The sequence below is a fragment of the Fukomys damarensis genome, unplaced genomic scaffold (assembly GCF_012274545.1).
Source record: "Fukomys damarensis isolate Sample0158 unplaced genomic scaffold, DMR_v1.0_HiC HiC_scaffold_26, whole genome shotgun sequence".
Classification (NCBI taxonomy): Eukaryota; Metazoa; Chordata; class Mammalia; order Rodentia; family Bathyergidae; genus Fukomys; species Fukomys damarensis.
The window spans coordinates 342,551-365,678 of record NW_022900938.1 but is presented as its reverse complement, the minus strand read 5'-3'; the positions used below and the strand labels follow the sequence as shown (position 1 = coordinate 365,678).

General features: G+C 43.5%; 1 protein-coding gene across 1 annotated transcript in view; it reads right to left on the bottom strand.

The window, feature by feature from the left end:
- The window catches only part of Flacc1 (flagellum associated containing coiled-coil domains 1), a 58,228-nt gene that overhangs the window by 7,155 nt on the left and 27,945 nt on the right, over positions 1–23,128 (bottom strand). Inside the window, exons 8-14 of the mRNA XM_010617534.1 lie at positions 11,185–11,282; positions 10,319–10,371; positions 8,787–8,886; positions 7,261–7,364; positions 4,223–4,285; positions 1,497–1,586; positions 1,273–1,382 (exon numbers count right to left, since the gene is read on the bottom strand). Of these exons, the coding sequence (XP_010615836.1) occupies positions 1,273–1,382; positions 1,497–1,586; positions 4,223–4,285; positions 7,261–7,364; positions 8,787–8,886; positions 10,319–10,371; positions 11,185–11,282 (618 nt within the window). The remainder of the gene's footprint in view (positions 1–1,272; positions 1,383–1,496; positions 1,587–4,222; positions 4,286–7,260; positions 7,365–8,786; positions 8,887–10,318; positions 10,372–11,184; positions 11,283–23,128) is intronic.

The following is a 23,128-nucleotide window of genomic DNA, read 5'->3' as shown; positions in this document are numbered from 1 at the left end:
CCCCGTGGCCCACTGCGCTCTGCCTGGCCTTGGACACCGCCCGACGCCCGCAGTCCCGGTCCGGGTCGTGCTGCTCGGGCTCCATCTTTCCAGGCTGCCCCCGAAGCCGTCTCCGCGTGTCTGCGGCTGGTCTGTGGCTTGGATCCCAGAGGAGCTCAGTCTTGGACCACAGACCCTGTCAAATGACTCCAGTTTCGACCACACTGTGGTGGATTTTTTCTTGTGCCAGTAAAACCCCACAATGAATTTGCAACTTAATATGACCATGACTTTTTCTTGGGCCAGTGCTGCAGATCCGTTATCTCCAGGGCCGCCTGCCCAGGTGCACCTATTTCTTCAGCGAAGTCTTCCCACGCCAGGAGCGGGGTTCCAAACTGCTTCTTTTCCTTTTCTCTATGATGGCTAGCTTTCCTGTTGGCTTTTTCTTGATCTCTGGAGTTCTCTCTCCTCACTAAGTAATTTTCCAAATGTTTTGTTTCCAGGTCCCGGAGAGGCTGTGTTCTACTGCTCGTTTCTCATCTGCCATCTTGAGCCTCTTATTCTTTTTGACAGTGTAATAGTCCGCAGTACATGTTTATAACACATTCTTCTTTACCCATTCATCTACTGATGGCACTAGACTGATTCCATAACTTAGTGATTGTGGAGTGAGCCACAATAAACACGAGTATGCAGGTATCTCTACAGTATTCTGATTTTACTTCCTTTGAGAATATTCCAATGAGTGGTGTAACTGCATGAGATGGTACCTCTAATTTTAGGTTTTTGAAGAGCCTCAGTACTGATTTACACAGTGACTATATTATTTTGCTTTCTCCTATGAAGAATTTTCTACTGAATCAACTCAATGAATACACTTCCCATAGTAAAATATTGCCCACAATTTCTTTGAATGGTTTCAGATGTATCTTCAGGTAACAGGACATCTGAAGTTGGCTGGTAGGATCCAGAAGCAGCTGTGTCCAAGGGTAAATCACTAACATGGAAGCCACCAAACCCTCGGGAAAGATGGACCTAAAAAACAACACTCAGACACAGAAGTAAGTAATTTCAGAAATTATAGATGAACTTCCTGTGTCGTTTTGAAGGGGGGGGGAAGACAGTGCAGGGGAGAGGCCTGGACACGTCCCCAGTGAGTAGCGTGACTTGGGCAGGAGATGCAAAAAGCATCTGGCTGGGCGTGGCAGACCTCCCTGAAGAGCACCTGGTTCATCTTCCTCACTCATTCCTCACTTTGGGGTGGCTCAGCCATCTGGGCAGCAGCACCCGCACCTTAGATGAATGTTTTCTTCCGTAAGACTCTGTATGGTACACTTGTACTTGTCTTCAACCTCAGCAAGCTTGTTCTGCAGCATTTTCTCCAGGCTTCCCACTGCAGCTTTCTGAAAAACATATTTTGGTAGCTGACTTCCCCAGAGATATCCAGGGCAGTCACCAGATGGCACAGCAAGACACTTTGCATCCTCCAGCCCCAGCTCGCCCCAGCCAGGACTCACCTCTTTCTGGAGTTCCAGCTGAGTTTGGTAGAGGTTTGTGTTGAGTGACTCCAGAATAAGCGCTTGTGCATGTAACTCTTCCTCTATGATCTGCACAAAAGAAATTTTCAGGAACCATGCGGACACCTGCCTGTTTATTCTCTTTTCTAGGACCCCAGGATGAGAAAGCACATGCCAAGGTAGCTCCTCCTTCTCCTGCCCCCTGCCCAGACAGCCAGGCACCGTGCCCTCTCTGTCTCACAGTCTGTCCCTTCCCTGCAGCTCACCATCATCGCTGCAGGGCCACTTCTCATCAGAGCTGCAGTAGATGTCATAATGGTTATCCTTGCACTAAACGTCTTTACTACATGCCTACCACTGATTCCAACTATCTGACACCCAGAAAAGATGAAATTCCTGGGACCAATAAATAAATGAATAAGTGATTTCCAAAAGTTAGGAGGGGAAATGAGGGATGACAAGGTGGATGGAGCACAGGGCACTTTTTGGCAGTGAAATTCCCCCATGTCACAGAGGTGGATAAGACGTCACACTGTAGGGAGATCCCGCTGTACAGTGCACAACAGTGAAATGAATGTAAACTATGGACTGTGGCCAATAATATGCATCAGTATTGGCTGTTAACTGTATGGATGTATCACTCTATAGGGCCATATAATACAACCCTATATAAGATATTAATAAAAGGGGAAACTATGGGGGCAGGTGAATGTGTGTGTGAGATATGAGAACTCTCTATGCTTCCTGCCCTATGACAGCACTTATGACAACAGTGGACACCAGCCACATGACAGGGCAACATGGGTTGCAGTGGAATGCTTCCAGATCCAGGTGCTGCCTTTGGTCTAGCAGGAAATAAACACACTTTTGGACATGGAATATAAGTCTCCCATGGATCTATTTCAGAAGACAGTCTCATTTCCTTTACCTAAACTGCTTCTTGTGGGACTGTGGGATACTGAGCCACTGTGAGAACTGTTTGGTGGTTCTGGGCAGGCTGGGCTCCCTGTCCCATATCTTCTGAGCAAACTCAAATGCCACACTGTAACCATCTGATGGGGGAAATTCCAAGGCAGCCCAGTGTTCAGGTTGTGGCTTGGGGACTAATTCCTGTTTCTACTAGATATACAGTAAGAATTGGGAGCAAAAAGCAGAGCAGAAGTATTTTTAAAACTTAAATTTGGGCCCAGAAAGAATGACCTGTAAATTTGGCCAAAGGAGGTGTGGTTGCTGAAGAGATTAATATTGTTAAAAAGAAATCAAGGAGGGCTGGGGGTTTAGCGCAGTGGTGCTGCACCAGCCTCTCAAGCATTGAGCTATATCCATGGTACCAAAAAGAAAAAAGAAAAGAAATGAAAGACATTGAGTTGGGACAAGAAGAAAGATGCCTTGAGGGCATCTCAAGAATCAGCAAGACCCCACCCTTTGCTGGTTCAAGGTTGCAAAAACTATAAACCTTTTATTTGGAAAGAGGGCTCCTGGGTCACCTTTTCAAGAAGTGTCTCCCAGGAAACTGGCTCCCAAGTTTCATTTCACTATGCTCAGCCATCCAGGCACTCACAGGCCATGGCAGCAATGGACCAAGGGGGCCTGGCTACTGCTCAAGATAGCAGCCAACCTTGGTGTCATCCACATGATGCTGGTTGTTCAGTGATACAGAACATAAGAGTTATATGGTCAGGGAGTCTTCTACCCAGATTTCAGGGAGTCCTGGAGAAGAAGATATGGAAGTTATGGGAATTAAGCTGAAGCTTTAGGGAAAATCTAGCACTACAGTAAGAAGCTTTAATTCTGACTTAAAAAGTTTAAAAGTAAGTCTGGAAAGGATCAGTCTGTTCCCAAGTAACTAAACTGTATTCCAGAACAAAGCTCAGGAATATTTAAGGGAATATAAAAATATTCAGCATCTAGCAAGGAAAAGTCCACAATGGCTGATATCCAATAAGAATTACAAATAAGAAAATATGACCATAAATGAGGAAAAAATCATTTCATAGACCCTAAAATTATACAAGTGATAGAATTAGTCATTAAAACATGACAAGTTCATTAAAGCAGAAATTAGGTTAGGTCTACCTAACTGCAAAGCCAATCCCTTTACCTTGTAGGACACACTGCGGTCTGTTTGCTTCTCAATAATGCTGGCCCCAAATTGGCCCTAAAATATCCTTCCTTATCACTCTTCATGATGACTACTCCCTTCCTAAACATGTCCATTCCAGATTCAGATTAAATTCTCAGTGAAGAAAGGAGCACAAAACACTTTGTAGGTTTGAACTGCTTCTCTTTAGATGTTCTCACAAAGTGCCCTGTGTGTCCCAGCAGAACAGAGTCCCATGGAGAAGTTGTCATGTGTGAGGTTCACCTGGAGATTGCAGACAGGCAAGGGAAGGTTTGCACTATGCAGAGTGCAAAGGGAAGAGTGAGCATTTGCTAATCTAAGGTGCTTCTGTGGTTTAAGTGTGGCTGGAATAAAAGTTATCTGACATTGATGATGATGCAGTAAATTGGTGATATAGAGTTCAAAGCTGGCTCGCAGAAAGGCAGAACTGTTTTTGCTTTACAGACAATTCTAAAATCCTCTCCAAGTTATTAAATCTAGCATATTTAACCTTAAGTCTGCCATTTTTATTGGTTTTGGGAAAATTATTATAGATTCCACTTTCCTGTATCATTTTACTGATGTTTGTAAATTACTCTTTCACAGGGAAGAATGAAAAGCTTACCTCTTTGGTCTTCCTCATCTCTTGTAATTGCTTGGTGTCCCTTTCATGTTGCTTCAAGAGCTCCTAAAAACATTTTTATTTGGACAAGGTCAGCACTGTGGTTCTGGATTTTCTTTTAGAGAATTAAGAAAACCAGTAGAGGATACACAAGTGTAATATTTACAAAAGGTTAGACATTGGTATTATAACACACATATTACAGCGTATATATGATTTTGAAGTTAAATAATGAAAATCAAACTTATCAGACTGACAAATATTAAAAGAAATGACATTTTCATCAAAAGCTTTTCTTAAACCATTGTACAGATTCAATATTGAGAAGAATTCAATTCTGCACAGATTGGTCTTCATTTTCAATGTAATCCTTGTCAAAATACCAGTACTTTCTCTCTCTCTTTTTTTTTGAGACAGGGTCTCATTCTGTAATTGAGGCTGGGCTTGAACTCACTATGTAGCCCAGGCTGGCCTCAAACTTATGGTGATCCTCCTGCCTCAGCCTCCAGAGTGCTAGGAATAGCAGCATGCAACACCACGCCCAATGCTACCAGGACTTTCTTGAGAAGTACTTCAAACTTGACAAACTAGTTCTAAAATTTACATGAAAATGCAAAGGATGTAGAAATCACAAACAATCTTGGAGAACAGTAGCAAAGTTAGATGATCTTCACTGCTTGGTTTCAAGCTACAGTAGTTAAGGCAATGTGCTGTTGGAGAAAGTGTGGACAAACAGCAGAACGGACCAGAGTGGAGAGAGACCTAGGCAGCTCAATGGGGGAAAGGAAAGGTTTTCCAAATAATGGTGCCAGAACACAGGATATTCATGTGGGAAAAGGTGATTCATGAGCTGTACCTCTCTCCACACAGAAAAATGATTCAAATGGATTACAGAATCAAAAAAAGTAAAATTATAAAGCTTCTAAAAAATAAAACACCGTCACAGCCTTGACATAGGCAAAGAAAATACAAAAAGCTTTAACCAAAAAAGAGATTGATAATTTGCCTTTCATCAAAACTAAAACTTTCTACACACTGAAAGAGACTATTAACAAAATGAAAAGGGCAGCCACAGGCTGGAAGCCACACTCTGCAACATGTGTATCTGTACCCACCGTGCAGAAAGTACTTATATATCATATCTTATATTTTTTCTAATGATAAAAGACTTGCGCAGATACTTCACAAAAAGACATATGAATAGTCCAATAAGCATATGAAAAAATTTCCAAAGTTATTAGTCATTATGAAAGCTAAAACCACAACAAAATATACTTCATATCCACTGGGACGACCAAAATTAAAAGACTGGCAGTACTGACTGTTTTGGAGGATGTGGAACACCCAGATTTTACATATTTAAGCTGCAAAAGTAAAATTATGTTACTACTTTGGAAAACAGTTCATCAATTTCCTATAAAGTGAAACCTGTAACTACTCTAGAGTCTAGCAATAGCACTCCTAGGTATAAATCCAAGAGAAATTTTATATTTTTACAAAAATAGTTGTATAATAAAGTTTATAGAAGCCAGAAATCTCCAAAGCCAGAAAAATGGTAAATACATTTCTACAAAGAAATACTACTGAGCAATAACAAAGGAAGAAATTGCAGATATGAAAACAAGTGGGTAAGTTTCACAGACACTTTGTTCAGGGTAGAAAAGCTATACACAGGGCCAGGGATTTAGCTCAGTGGTTCGGTGGCCTGCCTTGCAAGTGCAAGGACCCGAGTTCGATCCCCGGTACCAAAAAAAGAAAAGCTATACACAAAAGAGCATAAGAGGGCCAGGATGTAGCTCAGTGGTGCTGCTGCCTGCCTCACAAGAGAGCAGAACGAAAAGATTCCATTTATATGAAATATAGAAATGGGCAGAGCCAACCTAAAGTGGTATATCCACCTGCGGGTGGTTGCGGAGATGCAGCTCACCCGGAAGGGACCCAAGTGTTCTCTGGGTTGGGAAGAAGCTCTGGAGTTGAGTGCTAGTCACACAGGCTTACACATGTGTCAACCTGTTAAACTTCATACTCATGCCTATGGATTTTCTAAGTATATTATACCTCAACGAGAGGGGCACCCCTGTTCAGTCACCAAGGACAGCATAGGAAGGAGGAAGGAGGGGTGTGTGCAGATCCTGTTTCCTTCTGTGAAAGAGCTGTTACTTCTCATCACACAACCGAGCCCTCTGGACCCCACTGCATAACATGCTCCAACTCTGCTTTACTATTCTGTGCAGTAAGTAATACAGTGAATACCAGAAGTAGACTGTCATTGGTGAAATTAGTGGCTTCTAAAGTAGCATGATGGTTACAAATGTGCACATAGGTGAAAAATTCAGATTACAGAAAACTTTGTAAAGTCATTCTCCATTTTCATGAAGAGCAAAAGAATCTGTTGCCTGGGACCTGAGGGGTAGTGAGGCCGGCCTGATCTCAGAGGCACTGGCTGCCTTACGATGGGGCACAGTCCTGCCTCCGCGGCACCACCCCACCTGACGCCAGCCAGCCTTCTGCGTGCCTAAAAGCTCAGAGATCTGGCGGTATAAATGTTTGGAACCTACTTGCTAATGCATCTCTGCTTGGTAAATGTCCATATGTTTGGAAAGATTTGGTCTGCAACCCACTTTCTCACAACTTGGTCTGAGGAGTAAGGTTTGGGGGTGGGCAGGAAGACCCGCCTTCAGCCACCTCGCTTTGTGGGTAGCTACTCTTACTTACTGAGGGCTGTGCATGACCAAATGTTCTCGGCTTAGTTTGCAACAGCACCTCTTCATCTACAGCCCAGGATGAGACAGACATTCAGAGATGGGGTACTGGCAAAGCAGGGAAATGCAGGCTCTGAACGTTAAGTGTTCTGTCACTCCCTGTTCATTAGTTTTCAATTTGCCAACACTGTGGCGACGCGGTAGGGAGAGGGTCAGTTTGTTTGCATATATTCCAGGAAAACTGGGGAAGGCGCCAATGCCCACGAAGGCCCAAAGATTCCCTCATCGTGGGCAGCACTGGGTTCTGCGTGACATACTCAGCTATTTGTGTGCTGTTACCTCCTTCTCATGCACGAAGCTCTCAAAGGTAGCACTAAAGGATTCACTCATTCTTCTCTTTTCCTCTTCTGACTCTAACTCAAACTTTTTTGTCATCTTGTATTCTGTGGAGGTGAGGAAAAAGCACATCTGTGTATAAACATGGGGAAGCTGGAGCGGAGAGAAACTCAGATATCTGAGGAAAAGCTATTCCCAGCCAGGTGGTCCCGAGGTCTTGGCAGCCTGGAGCGGAGGACAGCTGCCTCAAGAAGCTCAGTAGGGGCCACGCTCACACCCTTGACACGTGGGGCCTACTGGCAACATCTCTCATCATTTTGGTGTCGTCTCTTTCGGATCTGTTGCTTATTGTTTTATCTGTTCCCTCTCCTAAGTAAACACTGTGCTTTCTTGGACATCTTTTTCTCTCAGCTACCCTGATTCCTCCAGCGTTGAAATGCATTCTGGCCCTAGGGCTGCAGTGGGGGTTGACTACCAGTGGACTCCCCAGGGGAAGTCCGGCAGTCAGCAAGTGGTGTTGAGCGGGTGGAGGAGGGGCTGGGCGAGCAGGAGGGCCAGCAGGACTCCTCTTCGGTCAGTCGCTAAGCCCCGCCTTCCCACAGCAGAGGCTGTGCCCTGACTTAGACGTGGGCAACAGGAGACACACTGCACAGCGAGCAGTCGGGAGGTGGCCTGGTTCTGGGACACCAAGACTCTAGGTGAGGCTGTTTGAGCAGCTCCACCTCCTTGGTCCTAGGGCGGAGAGTGCCTGACTTTCCCAGATCTCCCTGTTGTCAAAAGAATAACTCAGTTTTAACCAACCAAAAGTAAGAGGTGTGAGGTGGCGTGGGAAGTGGACTGGGTCTGCAGAGGGCCCACTCCCACCTCAGCTGCTGCCTGGTCTGGAGTGGACTGCACGGAGACCACTCCCCTTCCTCCTCTAACCCAGGAGTGGGGCACCTGCGAGGCCCTTTGGATAAGCAAACTCTGGGTTATGCGTGGGAAACATTAAAATACGCATCAACGTGGCTACCCGTGGGAGTGTAAGGCTGTGGAGGCTCCAAGTAGGAAAGGCATGTGATCTCCCGCCCCCACCAGTAAATATGCCACAATTTAATTTAATAACTCTTGCTCCAGTCCATGATGGGCAAACTTGGAACTGGCCAGTTTTGGAACATACAGGCCTAGATCCCTTGTTGCAAGTGTCTAGATTTCAAAAGAAGCCAACCCCTTGTCTGGGCCTGGTGGTGCATGCTTATAAATCCCAGCACTTAGAGGCTGAGGCAGGAGGATCACTCCGAGTTTGAGGCCAGCCTGAACTACTCAGTGAGACCCTGTTTCAAAAAAAGAAAGAAAATACCCCCAAACCAAAAACACACAAGCCCTGCCCCAAAGCCATCATTTGCGTGGGATGAGTCCAGGCACCTTCACCGTGCAGTCCCGCACTTGGATCTCTACCCCGGTGAAATCCAGATGCTGCTCAGGTTGAGATCAAGCTTCCACGCGGAGCCTGCAGCCTGCTTACCGGGAGCGGGGTTCTCTGTACTCACTGTGCTGCAGCAGGATCTTCTCCCGCTCCATCTTCTCGCCCTCCGCCCACTCTGCGTTTCGCTGGGACCACTTGTCTTCCATCTCATCGTGAATGGTGTCCTGCAGAGGAGCCGTGTGGAGAGGGTGGAGAGGGGCCGGCCGACACCTCCCCTCCCACTTCGGGTATCTCCCGGGGCCACCCACAGCTCGCCATGGCCGACCCTCTTCCACAGCACTGAGGGAAGGAGGGGAATCCCTGGAGCTCAGGGCCAGGCCTGCCCTAAACAGCAGGACAAAGCACACGGGCTGCTTTCGGCCAACAACAGCAGCTGCACAGTAAATAGGGCGAATGGGCTCAGAACGCAGCACACAACCCTTCTGGCACTGAGAGGTCCAGTAACTGTGTCCACACCTGCACAGACCGCCCTGGGGCATCGAGTCCTCCACATCTCACCCCAGATTCCTCAGCCCTTCTGTACCTGTATGAGCCTAGTTCCTTTCCCAGCCAGCGGCTAAGGTCTCTGCTGGTGTCAGTCCATCCCCTCACAGATGAAATCTCTCCCAGCCAGCTGCTGCTAGCTCTCTCCCAGTGTCAGCCCATCCACTCACAGATTCGATAAGCTTGGCTTTCCCCAGCTGGCTGCTAGGATATCCTGATTTTAGTCTCCTGATTTTTAGTCCCTATTAACTGGAATCAACATTTCCTTACAACGGAAGAGGTTATTTTAATGAGTAGATTGAGATGTGCAGTCTATGATGCTCAGACAACAATGGCATCTTGTAGAAGGACCATTTTGTTCTCAGCAAATCTTTCTCTTCTCTCTCTCCCTTTCTCTCTTTTCCTTCTCTGCATGCTCAGACTGAACTCATCGCCTTCGCACTGAACTCTATTTCCACTTCTTTAATTAATTAATTAATTTGAGACAAGGTCTCATTCCATTGTCCAGGCTGAACTCAAACTTGCAATCCTCCTGCCTCAGCCTCACAAGAGTATGTGACTTCTTTTTGTGGTTCAGGTTAAATAACATGAAGCCAGTGCCACTCCTGTTGGTGGCTCAGGTGGTCTGAACCTGAGAAGGGAAGGCCAAGGTCTGGGTGCTACAACTTAGTGAGAACCTGTCTCAAAATAAAAAATAAAAATAGCTGGGGCTATATCTCAGTGCAAAGGCCCTGGTAGTACTGCAAAACAACAACAAAACTAAACCATAGAGTCAACAACGCAGGGTCTCAGGTCGTTTTCACAAAGTGCAAATGTTCACAGAGGTTGTCTCTGTGCAGAGAATTCCTTTCTTGTTGTTGCTGCTGCTGTTGGTTATTTCTGTCTATGACACTCAATCACCTGCTATTGTTTTCACAAGCACAGGTATATTTCTCAGTTGCCTCCTAGGGCTGGTGGCCCCTGAGGTCAGGCTTCTCCCTGAGTGTGCCAGTGCCTAGTGGCCACTGACTCCAGAGACCCTGGGTCCCACACACCAGCTTTGGCCATCTCTGCTCCCGGCCAGGAGCGAGCCTCCCTCTCACTCTCAGAACCCAGTGCACTGCTCTGACTCACCTGGTACATGTGAAACATGTTCTTCAAATACTTGTATTCCTTCTGCATCTCCTCTGGAGAAAAGGAAAGTGACAACAGGGTCATCTTCATTCATGTGACCTGCACATTTAAATTGAAGTGTGCACTGTTGCACAGCTCCTACTCCAACTTTTCCCCTGGGCCAGTGGTGGCGGCCTATTTGCATCACCAGCAGCTCTGAAAGGTTCGCCAGTCATCACTGCCTCGGCGGTGAAACCTCTGGCTGTCCCAGAAATTACCCTGGAAGCTTATCAGAGCTCATGTACTGTCAGACATAGCAGTTATTGGTCCCAGTACTTGGAAGGCTGAGGCGGGAGGAGCACAAGTTCAACGCCAGCCTGGGCTACATGGTAAGAACTTGTGTTAAAAAACAAAAAACGACAAAACCCCCAAAAGCAAAAAATTAAAACAAGCAAACACCCTTCAAATACCTGAATGCCTAGGTCCCATCCCAACCTACACATCCCCCAGAACTCCCTCCAAAACCCAAAGCTCCCTGCAGAGCTCAGGGCACTGGCTTCTCTTTTTAATACCATTTCCTGATTTACACTGACTGTGAAAACAACACATTTTCTCTTTAGAAAATGAAAAATCATCAAGGTATAATTAAGAGTTGTGATTATTTGTAAACCTTAAAATATACTGTGGAACAAGGGAGAGGGCAGACTCACAGACCGGGAGAGGAGACACAGCTGAGGGGCTTGCTCCGGCCTCCTGGGAAGACAGGGTCCTTCCTCTTTCAGTCTCCTCCTCCAGTCCAGTGCCCACCCCACAGCCTGCTCCCCTCACCCACAGCCACAGCCTCCCTGGCGACACCCTCACCCCAGCTGCTCCATGGCCCCAAGTACCTAGTTTCCCTTGGGCAGCTGACTTCTCGGCCTTCAGGGCTTCTCTGTAGTTGTGCTCTAACTCAGCCAGCTCTGCTTTGTGAGCCATTTTGAGTGCCCTGTGGGACCCAGAAGCCACAGCCGTCAGTGGAAGGAAGCCCAGAGCTGAGCTGGTGTCTGGCCTCTCTCTCCTTGGGCTCTCCTTTCTGAATACTATCCTGGCTTCTCTCCAGACAGGGTGAGAGTAATATATGGGAAAGAGATGCAACTCCCAAACCTACTGCTTGAATTTTATGTCCTGCTTTTGCAAACTGTTTTCTTCCTTGACTTTTTATACATTGACATTTGTTAAAATGATTATCATGTTTCTTCAAAGTGATGTTTTACTTTTACAGACAAGATTTTATGTTTCTACTTTTTTTGTTTTGTGTTTTGGTACCAGGGATTCAACTCAAGAACTAGTGCCTGCCGGCAGGTGTGGCGCCCCTGAGCTATACACCCAGCCCTTATGATTCTGTTTTATATTAATTGCTTGACTATTTTTAGACAGCACTAAGGCAAAGTAATGTTAGGGCACCACCTACTGGAATTTAATAGTAGCTATAAGTAAATTTACAAAATGCTGTAAAATGGGTCTTTTATGAAATCATCTTGGATAAAGACAGCTCAGGTTTTATCTGTCTCTTATGAAGGCTAAGACAAACAGTGGCTACTCTGTCAGCCAGTAATCACCTTTAGGGCTGCTATCACTTTCATGAAAGCAGAGGAGAATTTTCTCCGAGTACCCTCTGGTGAATCCTCATCCCCATCAGAGCCAATGGCAGATGGAAGGTTGATCAGGTGGGCAGCAGCTGGATTCCTTTCTAGAGACAGATCTCTCATTGCATGGAACTAGTGAAAACTGAGAAGTCAGGGCTAGGTTACTCCTGGAAGATACCCAAAGGTCTCCCAGTGGAAGCTGGGTCCTGACTGGCAATCAGCAGAAAATCACCACATGTCTATTGTACCTGCCTGCACTCCTCAGTGAAGTGAAAGGTAACTCTTTCAGTGATCATTAGGTATCCTCTGTCTCAGAATGACCTGAAACAGTGCTGATAAGATCCTTTCTCAAGCCTCCCTTTCCAAGCCTACAGGTTTGAACTGTTCTCTCTCTGCCAGTAAGGCAGACCCCAATGGAGCCAGGCACAAATAAAAACAGCAGCTCTCTAGAAGTTTGAACAAGTCCTTACTAGGATGTAAACTCCCTCTGAGCTTTTCTCCAACTCAGTGGGAGTTAACTTTAGAACTTCTCTGATACCTTATGTTAGATCACACCTCTCTAGAAGGCCTCAGACCAAAATAGCTTGCAACAAATTGTTTGCCTTTCACAGAACAGATAGCAGAGAATTTGTGCTTTGATAATTAAGAGTACAGAGTTTCACCCAGCCTTTCTCCTCCATGCACAAGTAGAAAACTGGTAAGTGTGTCTATAGTTGCTAGGTGATGGGTATAAGTTTAACTTGTAAGCTTCAGAGACTTAGAATGGACTTTAAATGGTGTGCAGCCTTGTCTTGCCACGGAGGAAGGTTGCCTAGGTGATTGGGTAGATAACAGGTGCCTTGGAGGATTTTTCATGGGAAAAACTCCTCTGAGCCATTTGCTTCTCTCTGCCTATCTGTAGAAGTGATCTCTTTTGCAGGATGAAAAGTGCTACCCTTTGATCTATCTTCCCTATTCTCTGTGAAAGAATTAGAAAGCAATGGTTTAGATCTCTTGCAATATTTCCTTCTTTAGAACATGGTCCTTATGTCTGAAATCAACTGTAATTTGTGCTTTAAAAAATACTTATAGGAAGCTGGGCATGGATAAAAAGTAAAAGGGTGGATAATCCAGTCTGGTTTATCTGCTAGGTTCTCTCCAGATGGCAGACACCTATCCTGGAGTTGAGTAAACTTGGTGGATGCCTTCAGAATATAGGAATCAAGTAGAAATTAAAGGAATGACAATTCTTTCTCTTGTTTCAGAAACGGGGAGCTCAATGTCAAAATCCCTTATTCCTTTGGAATGCATTTTTAAACACTGGAGAAGTTTCAAACCCCAAATCTTGAGGAAAAGCAGCTTAACATTCTTGTACATCCTCTAGAGCCAAAATGGAATGCAGAGGGAAGTACTGACTATGATGCTATTTCACAACTAAAATTGTACTGTAAAAAAAGAGGGAAAATGGTCAAAATAGCCTTATGTTCCAATATTATTTGCATTAAGAGATAATCCTTATTTGTGTTCAAAATGTAAATGTAAGCCACAGGAAAAGCAGACACCTCTGGTACTTATCACTGAGTCTGAGGTTTCCCATCCTAGTCTTTTGCACCCTGAGATTAAGGTTTCCAAGGTAACCCCAATCAAAACCTCACCTAGAATTACTATATCTGATGGTGAAGTTTCCAAGGCAACTTTAATCAAAGCCCCATCCACTCTTTCTTTCCCTTTGGAGTCTGAGGTTCCTCCCCCCACCTTTGGAGTTGGAGGGTGAGGCTTGTAAGCCAGCTATAGTTAGAGCATCTAAAGGAATATATCCACCTGTAGCCAATTTTGTTCAAGCCCCTCAAGGACAATATCCTTTATAAGAAGTAAACAGCAAGTTCAGACATACTCATGTGCACATGTCCTTTTCTCTCAGTGACCTCAAGCAGATCAAACAAGACCCCGGAAAGTTTTCAGATTTTCAGCACATTTATGTCTTTAGGGGACTATGAGCTAGAATAGAAAGATGTGATATTACTTTTAAATCAAATATTTACTGCTAGTGAGAGACAAATAGTTTAATAAATTGCCATTGCACTTGGATGAGATTGGGTACATTGAGGGTGGTATGGCTATAGAGTACATTTTGAGATGCACTGCATATAGTTAATTTTAGAAAGCCAGAAGACAGGCAGCCTGGGGAACAGTTGACTCCTACCGGATCCCAAGCAATCCCTTCACAAGATCCCTACTGGCCTACTATCCAGACAAGAGATTGGAATAGCATACATCATCTAAGAAGGAAAAGAACCAGACCTTCAGTTATTTGAAATACCAAGTATTAAACAGGAGGAAAAAGAAAACTCTTCCGTCTTCTTAGATTGCTCACAAGCGGCACTGGTAAAACTTCTATCCCTGGCTCCTGTTGACTAAGCACTTCTAAATGCCCCACTGAGTTCACTGAAAGGACAGCGTCAATCTGTGTGTCAGGAAAGGTGGGGCATGGCTTTGGGACACAGGAGTGAAGATCTGCACAACAACATGTAGGGTTTCTAAGTCATGAATTAGACATTGCAGCAAAGGGATGGGCTGCATGCCTTAGAGCTATGGCAATGTAGCTCTTATACGAGAGGCATCTAAGCTGATTTTAGGCAAAGATCCCACTGTATATATACCTCACAATGTGACAGGACTTCTTTCATCCAAAGGGAGCCTATGGTTATCAGACAACTGACTTCTCAAATCCAAGGTTCTACTTCTAGATGGACTAGCCCATTCAAATAAGGACATGCTCCACCTTAAACCCTGCCACTTTTCTATCAGAAAAGGAGGAAATTGAGACTGACAGACACGACTGTGAACAAGTAGTTCTTCATACATACTTGTTAGACACTCCCCTTACTAACCCTGAGTTGATACTTTTCTGTGATGACAGTTCTTTCCTAGAAAATGGAACAAGAAAGAGTGTCTTTACATCAGATACGTGAAAGTTCACCACTTGCACTTGGGACTAGTAGAACTCATTCATAGCCCTAACCAGAGCTTTACAACTAAGTAAAGGACACAAAGTCAATATTTACCCTGATTCAAAGTATGCTTTCCTAGTAACGCATAAACATGCAGCCACATGGAAGGAAAGGAATAATCCAACAGCCAATGGGTCTCCCATTGATAGGGAAAACTTTATAAATAGCAAAAACCTATAAAGTGTCATAATGTAGAATGGCTTCTGCTGTTTCTAACAGCAGTTTGTTTTGTTTAGCTCAGAACTAACAAGACACTGGAGGCACTAACTGCTGAATAAGGAATTTGGTCTTATCCTTAGATAACAGGGCACAAAGGTCTTGAACTCCGAAGAGACTGGAGCCACATGAACATAAAAGTGTCAAGATGAAAGAACCCATTGCTAACATTTGCTTTATTGACCCTGAACAACCCCCTTCCTATGAACTAGGATAGATAACTAGGTGAATCTTAAAGGTAAACTCCCCTAGCTACAAAGAATTATATCTGGGTTGAAAGTTAACTATACTGTGACTGTGATTTGAACTATGAGAATGAAATGTAACCACCGAAATGAAGTTACAGCTGTAAAACCCCATAAAAGGAGTAGTAACCCAGTGGGTCAATCGATTCAGGCACTGTTTATGTGTGATCGACCCTTGTTGATGAGTAAATTTGTTATTTTACTTCCATTCTGCTGCCTCTCTGGGTGTCACTTGTAAATTCCTTCTGTAACACCATAAAATATCATAAAGAGATAGACAAACTTTTATCATCTGTCTATAGCCTCTCCAAAGTGGCAGTAATTCACTGCAGAGGACACAAAAAGGGAGTTGACAAAGTATCTCAAGGTAATCAACTGGTTGATGTAGCTGCAAAAGAAGCTGCTTGAGCCCCCCTTCAGACCACCCCCCTGATCTGGGAAGGGTCACTCTGTCATATTCGACCCAAATATTCTCAGTCAGAAGGCAAGTGGGCGCTTTCCCATGGATGCCAATTCCTCCCATTGGGATGGATACAATCAGATGATGGTAAATTGTTCTTTCCTAGCAATAGCTAATGGAGAACTATTGTCTTTACATCGAACTTTTCACTTAGGGAGAGACAAGGCCCACAAAATGGCCTCAAAGTTATTCATGGGAAAAGGACTCTTTCAGAAAATACAACAGATAGTTAAGACTTTGCCAAAATAACAATCCTCTCAACTGGACGATAGTCCCTCCAGATAGGCAGAGACATGGTAAATACCCTGGAGAAGAATGGCAATTTGATTTTACTCATACGCTAAAGAGTAAGGGACTCCAGTACTTATTGGTCTGGGTAGATACTTTCAAAAACTGGGCTAAGGCCTTTCCTTGTATAACAGAAAAGGATCAAGAGGTGATAAAGGTTTTGATTTCAGAAATCATCCCCAGAGTTGGACTTCCTAATAGCTTACAGAGTGATTATGGGCCTTCTTTTAAAGCAACAGTCACACAGGGTGTCTCTCAGGCACTGAGCATTCTCTGTCACCTCCACTGTGCCTGGAGACTACAATCATAGGGAAAAGTAGAAAAAATGAATGAGATCCTAAAGAGACATCTTTGCAAAATGGCTAAAGAAACTCACCTACAATGGCCTCATTTATTACCCTCAACTCTTACCATAATAAGAAATACACCTCAACTTTTAGGTCTCTCAGTCCCTTTGAAATGCTTTATGGATTTCTTTTTGTCACTAATGATTTTCTCCTTGATAGAGAAGCAGATGTTTTACTAAAAGATGTCACTTCACTGGCTAAATTCCAACAGACTCAATAACTAATGGAAGTGCACTAGCAAAGAAAGGAATCTCATATTTCAACCCAGAGATTCAGTACTGGTAAAGTCTCTTCCCTCATCATCTCCTTCCCTAGGACCAACTTGGGAAGAACCACACAACATGATCCTGTCAACTCCATCAGCTGCCAAGGTAGCAGGCCTGGACTACTGGATACATCACACCCAACTCAAGCCATGAGAACCAGAGACTGTCACTGAGTGTAAGCAACCATCCAAATACTCCTGTGAACCCATAGAAGACTTAAAGTTCTTATTAAAAAAGAGCAGTCTTTAGATAAGTAACCTAAGATGTTATTCTTGGCAATTCTACTAATTATTTTACCATGTAAAGGAGAGTACAATTATTTCCTAGAATGGGCACAGGGATATGTAGGGTCATTTCAACAAACACCTTGCTGGATATGTGGCCCGCTCCCCTTGTCAAGTACATCAGGACTTCCTTGATGGGTATCCCCCAGTTCAAGAAATGATTAGAATAAGCTACAAGACTATATTGATGAGACAAAAACATTCTGTGGTTCACAGCTTAGCCCACCATTAAAAGGTAACTGAGTGGCCTATAAATTTCACCCTTAATGACCCTGGACATAATTGAAAATTTTCTAAAACTGCCACTGAATCCTTTCTACAGGCACTAGTAACACCCCTGTTAAGTAAGGATAAAGGTCCTATTATGAGAGCTAACAATCATAGATATCAAGATGGCTACTTTCAGATATGGGATGATTGTATGCAGTTAACTCCAATTATAGGACAACTTAGTAGAAAGGCCCCTATATACTGGGAACAAATAAATCACTCCTATTTTCATTGGCCTAACTGCTAAATAGTTGGGATGGACACCCCTGAACCATGTATTCACACTGTAAATTTTCAGGTCAAAGACTGGTTTGCAACAGAATGGTTTAATCATCCTGGAATGAGATGGGACGCTCCCAGTGACACTCATTGGTCTTGTCATGTGGCCTTGGCTACCCACTAGATGGATCAGGAAATTCACACTGGGATTTGTGTGGTTACAAGGCAGGAGTGTCAAAAATATTGCAAACTTACCCCATCTACATCAATGGTCTAAAAGTGTATTTCATTGGTATGATTATTTGGCTTCTATCTTTGTCCCTTCCCTAGGATTAGAGGATATCATATAACACATCAGGGACTTAATTAACTATGCTCAATGGGCCTTAAACAATACCTCAACTGGTCTGTCTCTCCTAAACAAAGAAGTAAAATTAATGAGGCAAGCCATCCTCCAAAGCTGGATGATATCACACATCCTTATAGCAGCACAATTGTAAAAGCTGAATGTTGTGTGTACATTCTTGATACTTCTGCTAATATCTCTATGGCTGTTGGCTCTTCAAGGTATTAAACGACAGGCTAAGGCCATGTAAGATTCTGAAAATCCCTGGACCTCTTTGTGGAAAATGCCCTTTTTATAGAAGGCTTTTACTGGCTCTTCCTGATGGAAAATTTGTTGGCTGTATTCATAATAGTCATATTGATCTCACTGTCCAGTCCATACATAGTTAACTGTCTCTTTGGCTTGTCTCTTTCAGACTTAAAGTTATAAACCTGCCCATGATAAGAATGCCTGATGCCTATTGAGGGTCTTTAGATAGACCCTCTGGACTGCTCTCTGACTGCTGTTCACACCTACAACCCCCTTTAGCCTTAAGTAGCCAGAACGGTCATTACCCCTTGCCCCCCTCAAGGCAGTTTGGGATACCTCTTCAGAAGGGGGAGTATCACACACAGTTAAGGCAGATAGAAATATTGCAGGCAGTCAGATAGAGTTAGTCCCTCAGGAGAGTCGGGAAAAAGGTGAAACGCATCACAGTTGTGGCTGGAGACACATTCACTGGAGACTAGGCCTCAAGATAAAGATGAGAGACCAAGCCTGCATACTTCTTCAAAGGACAAACACCGGGCCTAATGAAGTTTAGATAGATATAAATCACCCCGGTGGGTAACTAGAGACCTCTGAACCCATCATTTCCTAGAAGTCTTTGTTTTCTCCATCCACACTTGTTACATGACTTATTTCCCAATTGGACCACTATTACCTATACTTGTAACCTTAATGGTTGATCATCAAGCCACAGGAAAGGATGAAAAGAAGGCAGATGCTGATTGCTAAGAAAAACAGCCAGCTTGAAAAGTCAAGCTCCTGGATGATTCCAACCATGTGATGGTCTGGAAAAGACCAAATGAGACAGCAGCAGGTCAGTGGTTGCCAGCAGTCAGGGTGTGAGCAGGCAGAGCACATTGGATGGCACTATGGTAGTGGAACCATGAGTCCACACATTAAAATTCCCAGAGAACTTTCAATACCAAAATTGAACCCTAAACTAAGGATGGCATGTGACACTGATGTGTCTATGTAGGTTCATCAACTGTGACAATGTGTCACTCTTGTAGGACTGGACAAGGGGAACTCTTTGGGGATGAGGGAAAAGATAGATGCAGATTTTCAGTATTTGCATGTCAGCTTTGCTGTAAACTTAAAACTGCTCTAAATGAAAAAGTATAGGAATCCATCATGGCTGAGTAGGGGCACCAGTGCTCACAGGATACTTGGAAGACACACACCAGAAATGCAGGCATTCAAAAATGGGGGAAGGTGAACAAAGACCTAAACATAGGAAATTAACATGAGGGAGAAGCCCACCAGATGGAGTCCAGTACTCGGGGGCATCTGAGAAGGACAGTGGGCTGCCCCTTGATCCTGGCTCAGCTTACATCCATGTTCTGTGAACATTTCAGAAAGGCTCCCTATGATGAGAAGTCCACCAAGTGAGATATCTGCAGATCAGGGCACCACAGAAATGGAAAGCCAGAGAATCATTTGGAGGGCAGTGACTGAGTTAGGTCTGGTGGCCCCCTAGAAAGAAACAAAGGCATGGTCTGGCTTAGGACCCAGGGTCCAGTTAGGCTCTAGTTGGGTCCTGGAGAGGGCCATGGCTCATGGAGTTGCAGGGGTAGGCAGGGGTTGCAACCAGCATGATGGCGGAGGAGAAAAGACACTCAAGTAGTGCCAGACTCCCACTGCTCCCTCAAGCTCTGCCAAGTTCTGTGTCCAAGGGCTGTCTGTCCACAGACACCATACAGATGCAGCAGAACTTAGTGGTCACATGGGAGCCCTCACACTACCACACCAGAACTGCTGAGCTGTGAGCCTCAGGCATCACTGAGTTCAAAGTCTGGAGAGTTACTCTGTGAGGCGGGCAGAGGTTAGGGCAGGTGGGGAGCCAGAGAGGAACAGCATAGCCACAGGGGGTTGCATGGTGCACTGACCCAGGACAGTATAGAAAGAGCAGACAGAAATAGCTTTATTGGGGGGGCAGAGAGCAACAGACCCCTTGGAAATCAGTGGAAGGCTACACTTGATCAGCCACACTGACCCTCCCCCCCAGACATAATTGAAAGTATCCAATCATAAGACTGAGCAAAAAAGCTCCAGTAAGCCACACCCACAGGAGCACAAACTAAGCAGAGAACAGCCTGAGGAAGGAGCAAGAAGCAGGCTCTCTGGGCCATCTGGACTCCCAAGGCCAAGTATGAGAACAGATCACAGGAGGGGAACCTGCTCAAACATGAGTAGACTCACCCAACTCCTGGACTCACCTCATTCCCCTAGACCAAACCTCCTGGATCTCAGCTTCTTCCCACCTCCCCCAACTGCTATGTATCAAAGTTCTTTCATCTGTGAAAGTAGGAGGAAGAAAGAGCACACTGGTCAAATTCTGACTGCTGTAAAAATAGGACCAAGAGGACCCTTCTTTTGTGTTTTTGTATGGGTGTGGTTATTTCTTTCTCTCTTCTTTCTTTGTCTCCTTTCATCTGGAATACATATGGGAGGTGTTTATGATGTGAAAAGAATATGAATTTAGTGCTTTAGTATCTTTCATGGTTAACATGTCAAGTTAACCCTCACCAAATATTTTGCATAAGGTTTCAAACACAGCTTTCTATCAGCATATTAATTGGTTCTGACCTTCTCACAGCTGCCTTCAATCTCCAACCATACTTCCCTCACTTTTTTCTTTTTCTCGCCCTTATAAGTAACCTCTCAAACTCCTCTTTACCAGGCCTCCACCTGATATAAAAATAGTATCAACAGTCATATCTCTTTTCTTTTTTTCATTTGTTATTTTTTTCTTCATCCCTTCTTTCTGAACTATTCTCTTCTTTTTTCTTTCCCTCAACCTCTACATCCCAAGATACTTGTCATCAGTACTACATCACAGTCTTTTTGGGTTAGTGACAAAAGGGAGAAAAACAGATTTGAAGTTACTTAATTGATATGTGATTGGCTCTGTAGATGCTGATATAACCAGTAATGGTTTACTTCTTATATTGAGTAGGCTGAAGAAATGGATAAATAACAGAATACAACCAAAGCCAAGGTCACATCACAGGGAAACACAGCAACTAATGAGCTCTCCACAGGGTTTTTCTATGATAACTGATCCCCAATCTTCAGTACAAAAACAATAGAAACAAAAGAAAACAATGTAAAAAGATTCTTCAAAAAACTCTCAACTCCTCAAAAGCTGACCTCATGGACAGTGAAGCAGAGAAAGTCACAGGTGATGAACTAAAAAACCAAAATTTAACCATGTTTGATGAGGTCAAAGAAGAAACAAATAAATCCACAAAATATCCAATGAGATAAAAAGGATATAAATAAACAAAACAAATGGATTTAATTAATAAAATGTTCAACATACTTAAGAAAAAAAAAACATTGATTGAGTTAAACAAGACCATGCAAGAGGCCAGGGATTTGGCTCAGTGGTTCCACCACCTGCCTCGCAAGCTCAAGGGACCAAATTTGATCCCTGGTATAAAAAAAAAAAAAAAACAAACCAAACCAAACCAAAACAAAAACAAAAAAATGAGACTATTCAAGATATCAATGACCATTTTAGTAGCATATTAGAAAATATGAAAAGAAATCAAGTGAAATTCAGAATATAAAAATTCTACTGAAAGTATGGACAGCAGAAATGACCATGGTGAGAACAGGGTTTCAAAACTACGACAAGGTTGATGTAGTACATCATGTACTTAGAAAAACCTTAAAAAAAAGAACAAGACATCATGGAAACTGGACCAAACAGCTGCTAGATAACAAAATAATCAAAAAGAAGGAAAAGAAAAAGAAGAAAAACCCAACCTTAAGAATTGTAGGAGTTAAGAAAAGATCAGAAGATGACACAAAAGGTGTAAGAATTTATTCACCAAAATCATAGCAGAAACACTTCCAAATCTAAATTCAATGTTTGGGTAAATCATGTATATGGAATCCCAAATACCATAATCACAAAATACTTCTTAATGATACATCATAGTAAAAGATCTCAGAAATTCAGCACAAAGAGAGAATGCCAGAAGCTGTTAGAGAAAACTATTAACTGAACCAGAGTTCTTTATTTGAAAGGATAAATAAGCTTGATAGACTCTGTCAAACTTATGAAAAAAGGAAAGAGAAGATTCCTGTCAATGTAATTAGAATTGAAAAAGGTGAAATCATAACAGACACTGCTGAAATCCAGAGGACTATAAGGGACTATTATGAAAACTTCTATTCCAATAAACAGGAGAATCTAGAAAAAAAATGGATAAATTCCCAGACACACTTAATTCTCAAAACTGAACAAAAGAGAACCAGTAATAGGCAATGAAATAGAAGCAGTAAGAGAAACTCTATAAACAAATAAAAGCCTAGCCGGGCATAGTGGCACATGCCTATAATCCCAGCACTCAGGAGGCTGAGGCAGGAGGATCACTGTGAATTCAAGACCACCGTGGGCTACATAGTTCCAGGTAAGTCTCACTCTTTCTCAAAAAGCAAAACAAAACAAAATAAACAAGCAAACAAAAACCCAAAACTAATAAAAGCCCAAGACTCAAGGGAATCACCACAGAACTTTTTTTGTTGTTTTTTTGAGACAAGGTCTCACTATATGTCCCAGGCTAGCCTCACACTGTGGCAATCCTTCTACTTCAGCCTCCCAGTTGCTGGGGTTACAGGTGTGAACCACCATACCTGACTTACTGCAGAATTTTACCAGAACCTCAGGGAAGGACTAATGTCAATATTCTCCAGCCCCTTCCATAAAATTGAAAGAGAAGAAGCACTGCCAGATTAATTTCCTGAAGCTGACATTACTCTGATACCAAAACTGGATAAGGACTCAACAGAAACAAAAGAAAAAGAAAAATAAAACTACAGGCATTCTTCTTAATGAACTTAAATGCAAAAGTCCTCAAGAAGATGCAGTGGACCCTCAAGTTACAACTGGCCTGACATATAAACAACTTGGGTTACAATAGGAATTTAATTTTGACTTCTGACCAAAGCCTAGTTACCTCCCAAATGCCAGCCACTTGTGCTTCCAGATGGTCTCAGA